The 7,291-nt window shown below is 32.6% G+C and overlaps 1 protein-coding gene across 1 annotated transcript; it reads left to right on the top strand.

Annotated features, from left to right (window-relative positions):
* The first annotated feature begins 611 nt into the window (after nucleotides 1-611).
* Nucleotides 612-1,560, top strand: LOC131065903 (heavy metal-associated isoprenylated plant protein 39-like). The gene is made up of 3 exons (XM_058000513.2): nucleotides 612-823; nucleotides 899-974; nucleotides 1,050-1,560. Exons 1-3 carry the CDS (start codon nucleotides 812-814, stop codon nucleotides 1,388-1,390), a joined length of 429 nt encoding a protein of 142 aa, XP_057856496.2. The 5' UTR covers nucleotides 612-811; the 3' UTR covers nucleotides 1,391-1,560.
* Nucleotides 1,561-7,291: the final 5,731 nt, after the last annotated feature.

Here is a 7,291-nt window from a genome sequence, read left to right as displayed (position 1 = left end):
TATGGTCCTCAATATAAACATGGATACATAAGAACATGGGAGAGAAAGGGATTGAAAGTGAAGAAAAATTTCTTAATTTAAATGCATGGTCATGAAGAGTATAAAAGAACCCATGACATGTTGAAATATATGTATCAAAATAAGCACATTAGAAATTAATCAAATATATATTAAAAGAGGAAAACTAAAAAGACAGTCCATAATATGAAATAAAATGAAGTAAATAAAGAAGAAACTAATCATTCAAAAAAGACCACCGCCGAAACTTCTACTGAAGATAGATTGATAGCTTTTACAACATGGAAAAAAAAAAAGTAACCTAAACCTTAAAAAAAACCTTCCACGGAAGATAATTAATGATTTTTACAACATGAAAAGAAAGGTAACCTAAACCTTTGTATACGTTCAACGATGCCTTGCCCGCCCTTCACGGATAAGTCTTTGCCTTTGCAAAAAGGCATTTCAGCACCACTCGGGAAGTTCCTTCTATGGATGGATCACCCCTCGATAAAACACGGATTACAGAAATGATTGTGTTTGAACGTTCCTCGTCTTCCGCAAAGCGAGGTTTAGGAAAAAGAAATGAATTAGTTTGAACTTTCCTACTCTTCCACCAAACGACCGGCGGACCCCGACGCACTTGAAAGTTGTAGTTTCACTCTCTTACCACGACCCTTCCATTTTCTCAGATTCTCGTCTTTCCCCTCTTTATAAGCCCCCTTATGGCCCTTCCGTTCCCTGCATTCGCATTTCTGTGCATCGCATTCCACTTTGAATTCCTTACATTCTGCTAAGGATTCTCATTCGTCCCATGGCAATGAAGGTAACCATTTTCCTTCTTTTTTATTACATTCTCATTTGAAGTTCTGATCAGCTAGCTAATGGTTCTGCTCTGCAGAAAATAGTACTAAAATTGTCCATTGAGGACGAAAACAGCAAGAAAAAGGCACTCAAACAGGTTGCACGTGTCCATGGTACGAAAACTCTTCCTATTTGCTTTAAAACCTTATTCTTCTGCAAAATCTGATGAATGAATGTTTGTATCGCAGGGGTGGATTCAGTGGCGGTGGACATGAAGGAGAAGAAGATCACTGTGATAGGGGACGTCGATCCCGTCTGTCTGGCCTCTAAACTCAGGAAATTCGGCTTTGCAGATTTGCTGAGCGTGGGTCCTGCGAAAGAGGAGAAGAAGGAAGGCGAGAAAAAAGAGGAGAAGATGGAGGGCGAAAAAAAAGAGGAGAAGAAACCTCAAGGCGAAGCAAAGAAGGAGAACAAAGCAGAACCTCCAAAAGTTGAAGTTGTGTATCATGTGCCCATCACCTACGATTACAGACCGTATGAATACACTGCTGTGAGAGAGGAATATCCTAATACTTGTGTTATCTGTTGAGCGAGCTTTTAGACAACGATCATTTGTAAAATAAAGGAGATTTTATTTGAATGCCGATCCCCGATCGAGCGTAGGGTAGGACAGAGCCTGAAGTAGGGTTTTAAGTTTGGGGGTAACCTGAATATGTATAGAAAATCAGAAATACGAATGAGACTCTTTATTTTCCCTTTGCTATGGCTTATATTATTATTATATATATCGAAATGGCTGTCAGATGCCATTTCTTAGGATGTAATAATGAGGAGACTGAAAGTTTATACAGTAGAACAAGTTTTGTACTGAGACAGTAGACCAAGCTAAAAGGGATTGAGATCCGCCATTCAATTGTCTGCTTTTTAAATTTTGTTTCGATCACCTACACCAAATGTAAAATTCCACTACCGTAAACATACGGCAGCGAAAAGCTGGGCACGACTTCAACCTCAATCATGTTTAGAATTAGTGAACATTTAAAAAGGTGCTATCAAATGGTATGATAGATCTATATTCAGTCTTTGTCAAGAAATAGTATATACTTTTTCAGCAAAGTTATTATACTTTTAATACTTGATTAATAAGATTATAAATACAAAATGAATTTGAAAGTAATACAATTTTATTGAAAAGTAGTATTCAATTATTCCTAGGATATGATCAAACTCTAAACAAAATTATTAAGTTTACAGCTTTTTTCTCTTATGTATTTATGTGTCGAATGTATTATATATTTATAAGGTAGAAAATCTAAGAAGAATATGGGTTTAAAGTAGCATCCATAGATATCAGTGATAGAAATCTAGTTTGCGACAACAATATTGAGTATTAAAAGCATACTCTTTTGAATATTTGTAGGTGTTATATTTTAACATTTCCAAACTATTTTTGCTTATAGATGTTAGAAACTAGCGCTTTTTGGGAGCATTGTGGATTGTTGAAACAAAATTACAAGAAGAAATTGATGTGTGAGAAAAAGACATGGGAAAGGAAAAACTAATTGTTTTGTATTTATAAATTGAGAATATTTTGATTGTGTGAACTTGGTGACGATGATAACTATTTTGTGCTGGAAAATTTTACGCTGTCAATTTTCCCTCGATGACCAACATGAGAGCCATCTGCATCTTTATCACCTTTTTCACCATTCAAGGGAATAAAACACTCAATTTTGCTAGCATGATTACTCATTTTTCTATTTTAGTTCGATGGCCAACGCATGTATGACTTTTGCCAACTAGCCATTTGGAATCTTTTTATAGCTATTGCATGATGCTCAATCTTCAAGTCATATTTCCCAATTATCTAGATGTTGTAGGACATATAGGGACACACAACAGGATACTCGCTCAAGACAAAGGATACTTGCTTAAAAGATGTGTGAGGTTCCCACATGTCCTTTATATGCTCCTTCCCAATCGGTGCAAGGAGATTCATTGGTGATGTCAATTAGGAAGATGGCTATTGTAGGTAACTCGACTACAAGAACCATCAAATAAAATTGGTGAAAAGATTATGCTAGGAATATTTTGATTTGAGTTTTTAAAAAAAGCCTAGTTTTGCATCAAACCACTCTAAAGCATTTATATGACTAAAATGTGTAATTTTTGCTTATTTACACAAGTTATTTAAGGGTTAGCCTAGGATAACATGTGTCTATAGACATATTGATACATATTTACAGATTTTAAAATGGTATTAGTTTTAGTTAGCAAAAAAATTGGAAGAAACAAGTTGCTTTATAATTAATTGTTCACAAGGCAGAATAAAAGGTTCTGCAAACGGGGTGGAAAGCTAAGTGGGATAATTTTGGGGAAAACTCCATGATTAAGAATATGAATCAAATTAGTGCTATTTTTTAGTGTGAACAAGGGTATTGTCTATCCAATTTACCTCTTTATAGTGTGAACATGATACAATATCTAACTAGTCATTATTTAGGACCTTTTCACACATGTTGACATGCTAATTTTACTTGGTGAGTTGGAAATCTTTTTAGAAGTTTCTCATAGACATATCATCTTACCTATAGTTGCCACATGAAATAGGATTAAGACACTCATCATCATCTTAGTTAGTCCTATCTCTCAACCTTGCCCATTTAATCAAGGTTTTATTTGTACATTTAGTATGGGATTGCACGTGCACATTAATTGAGCGTTATTGATCTAATACATTTGGTACCCATTTAAAAAAAATTTATGGGCAAATTAATTGAAATGCAATAACAAAATGGGGTCTTAAGTGGCCACTGTTTTTTTACTAAAATCAATAAAAATTGATCTCAGAAGAAAATTTAAGATAGTTATGCTCAAAATTTGAAGAAACATTAGTTGTAGTGCTCTAAATTTACTTTCTAGACTACTAATTTATTCTAAAAATGGTGGATATTATGGGGTATAAATAGGGGGAGCACACAAAGTGATCTTATTTTTGTCATAAAATATAGCATAGCATTTGTGTGCTCCCTCCAACATGTTAACATTTTCAATGTTTAAAAAAAATTATTTTAGTGAATTAAATTAGCCTACACCATGTAGTTTATTCCTTTTTTTTTAACATGTTTTAATACATATATAATTTTTTTACTAACTTTCAAAGTGAAAAATAAAAATTTGAGTTTGCTTCTTCTTGATTTTTTTGAAAACTAATCAAAAATTAATTTTTTTGAAGGTTTATAAATAGAGTCTATATTAATATAAACATATAATTTGTTCCACATTTTGACGAATGAGTAAAAGATGAAACCAAAAAACCACACTAATTCTTTCATAAAAAAATGGAGACACTAACAAAATAAATTACATATCAAAACCTTAACATATTTGAAACATAGTAAATTTACATGGCTAGAAAGATGAGAAAGATCTCAACACTATTAGGGTATTTTTTCAACTTGACATTGGAAAATGTGCAAACCTACTGGTAAGAATGATTGAGATTTTGGCTTTTTTCTATATTTTAAAAAAAAATGCATCCTTGAGTGTTGAAATGCAAGTCCAACTCTATAGGTTGGACACCTAATCAAAATCTAGTCATAAGGGTTGGTAATACCCAAACTAGATAAAAATATTAACTTGTGTTATAGTGTGCTTGCATCATAACACACATTATATCATGCTTAAATTTGAGTGAAATATAAATCTATCTCTCTTTCTCCCTCTTTCCTTCTATCGTCATCTCTACTGAGCTATCTTACTCTCTCCCTCTCGCCCTCCCTCTTCATAGACTTCTATATGTGTGTGTTTATGTATCTATCTTAGTTTACATATTTCTCATTCTCTCTCTCTCTCTCTCTCTCTCTCTCTCTCTCTCTCTCTCTCTCTCTCTCTCTCTCTCTCTCTCTCTCTCTCTCTCTCTCTCTCTCTCTAAATCTATCTCTACCTCCTTCCATATCTATCGAGATACCTATCTCTCTCTCTCTCTCTCTCTCTCTCTCTCTCTATTTTTTTTTCTATTCCCCCTCCTCTTTGTCCTCATTTCTTCCTCTATCCCTATTTCTCTCCTCTCTCTTTCTCTCCCCCATTCTATCTCTCTATCTTTGTATTCCTCTTTCCCTAATGGTATATGCAAATAAGGCTATAATGTGAGTGCATTATAATGTGCTTGTATTTGTTGAAATTCTGTCAAATGGTAAACATCCATGTGAATCACATAATTTTGGACCCACATGCTCTTGTTTACTCTACATATATGATTTATCTAGCATGCAAACATACTTTTCATGGTGTTGACAAATTATCAATATTTGTTTGATAACTATGCCACCTTTTCTTGTTTTGTCAATGTAGAAGAATGAATTTTCACGTTTTTAGATTGAATTTGATAGTATGAGCTAATATGTTCTTTTTAAAAATATTTGAAATAACAATAATTATTGTTTTTTTTTAATTTAATAACATTTCATCTTTATTTTCATGTCTTGTACCTATTCTATTAGTTTGATATAGAATTGAACATCATAAGAAAGGAAGTTGACAAAAAAACTCAAATTTTGAAGGAGTGTGAACATGAAAATGAACTAGAAAATATCGTTAAATTAGGAAATCAAATCTCAAATTTAAAGATATATCATATTTTCCGTTGTCCATTTTTTTCATGACTTATCATTACATAGAGGAGTGGTGGGTCTCATATATTACTAAGCCCTAACTAATGTCATAACTAGCGCACTATTTTTTGATATTGTTATGTCAAACCAATAAGGCATCAATTATTGTATCAATAGAAAAATAAAGGAGAAAATACAATTTTGATGGGGAAGAGCATTACCAATTAATAGGAGTTAAGATAGCAACAAAGGTTAGGCAAAATTTTATGGATTCAAAAGATTATTTAATTTTTAAGCATTCTAAATAAAATTACCATCCTTGTTAAGCAATTTGATGAATGGAAGAATGTGATCTACCATTTAGGAAATGAAGTGCCAATGCCTTATATTTTGGATTAGTATATATAACAAGGAAAGGTTCTTGGAAGGATACATATTGATAATAGCATCAACCTCCTTAATGTCTTTCAAAATCTCATGATTATGAATTATGAGCATAGTAACCTATTTCTATCAACCTCAACAATGCACTTTTTGAGATTTAAGTACATCTAGTATTGTTGAACACGTTCAAACATGTTTTGTAATTCTTGCACACAAATATAACGAGTTATAGATTGGCCACATATGTATCAATACAATCCTTGAAAATATTGTCCATAAGTCCGGAAAAGGTAAGAGTAATAGGTCATTGATATGTGTAGCCAACATTTATAAAGTTCAAGGGCATGGTGATGTAGCCAAAAAGTTCTAAAGGAGTAGTGAAATGGGTTTTTCATTAATCTCATGGATTGATAAGAGTTTGATTACAACCAAAAAAAATTCTCTATGAAAGAGAGAAATTCATGTCGAATTATGGAATGGATAATCATGTCAATATTGGTTTGGGGGAGTTATCTTTCAAGGATGCTTTGTTGAGATCATGAAATTCAATGTAGATGTGGATACAACCATTGATTCAACAATAGAAACAATGTCGGGAATCCAAGGTGCTTAATCTATGGTTCAAATAAACCTAACGTACAACAAATTTTGAATTTGATGCTTGACTAGTAAAATAATTTTAGTGTGCATTTTTTTAATCTTTATTTTTACTAATTTAGGATTAGGATGAATAACAATGATTGCACAAGCAATGTAAGGGGATTCATTATAGACTATGCAAAGAGTTCAAGAAGGTCATGAAAAAAATTATAATGTTCTTCATGTTTAATCAGAGATAGGGATGAACGCAAATTTAAAACTTTATCCTTGTTCTTGGCTTTCACATGAACATCAAGCATTTCCCTTATTATAAGACTAATATGATCCTCAATATAAGCATGAAAATACAAGAAATTAGGAAAGAATAGTACAAAAACCGAGAACAAATTCCTTAATTTAAATGCATGGTCATGAAGAGTATAAAAGAACCCATGATTTGTTGAAATATATGTATCAAAATAGACACATTAGAATTTAATCAAATATAAAAGAAAAGAAAAACTAAAAGGAAGGTCCACCAATACGAAATGAAGTAAAGAAAAAAGAAACTTATTATTCAAAAAGATCACCATGAAAACTTCCATTGAAGATGGATTGATAGCTTTTACAACATGAAAAGAAAGACAATCTAAACCTTAAAAAAAACTTCCATTAAAGACTAATTGATGATTTTTACAACATGAAAAGAAAGGTAACCTCAACCTTGTATATGTTCAACGATGCCTTGCCTTCATGGATTAAGCCTTCGCCTTTATTAAAACAAGGCATTTCGGCACCACTGGGGAAGTTTCTTGCTTGTACGGATCACACGTCGATAAAGCACGGTTTAGGAAAATGATTGCATTTGAATGTCCCTCGTCTTCCGCAAGCAAGGTTTAGAAAAATGAATTAGT

The sequence above is a fragment of the Cryptomeria japonica genome, chromosome 2 (assembly GCF_030272615.1).
Source record: "Cryptomeria japonica chromosome 2, Sugi_1.0, whole genome shotgun sequence".
Lineage (NCBI taxonomy): Eukaryota > Viridiplantae > Streptophyta > Pinopsida > Cupressales > Cupressaceae > Cryptomeria > Cryptomeria japonica.
The sequence above is the reverse complement of the archived record's forward strand: the minus strand, read 5'-3'. Positions and strand labels throughout refer to the sequence as shown.

Excerpts from the sequence above, each read along its gene's own strand:
- LOC131065903 (XM_058000513.2), top strand. Across the intron at positions 975-1,049 it reads ACAGGTTGCACGTGTCCATG|GGGTGGATTCAGTGGCGGTG; the intron begins GTACGAAAACTC and ends TTTGTATCGCAG.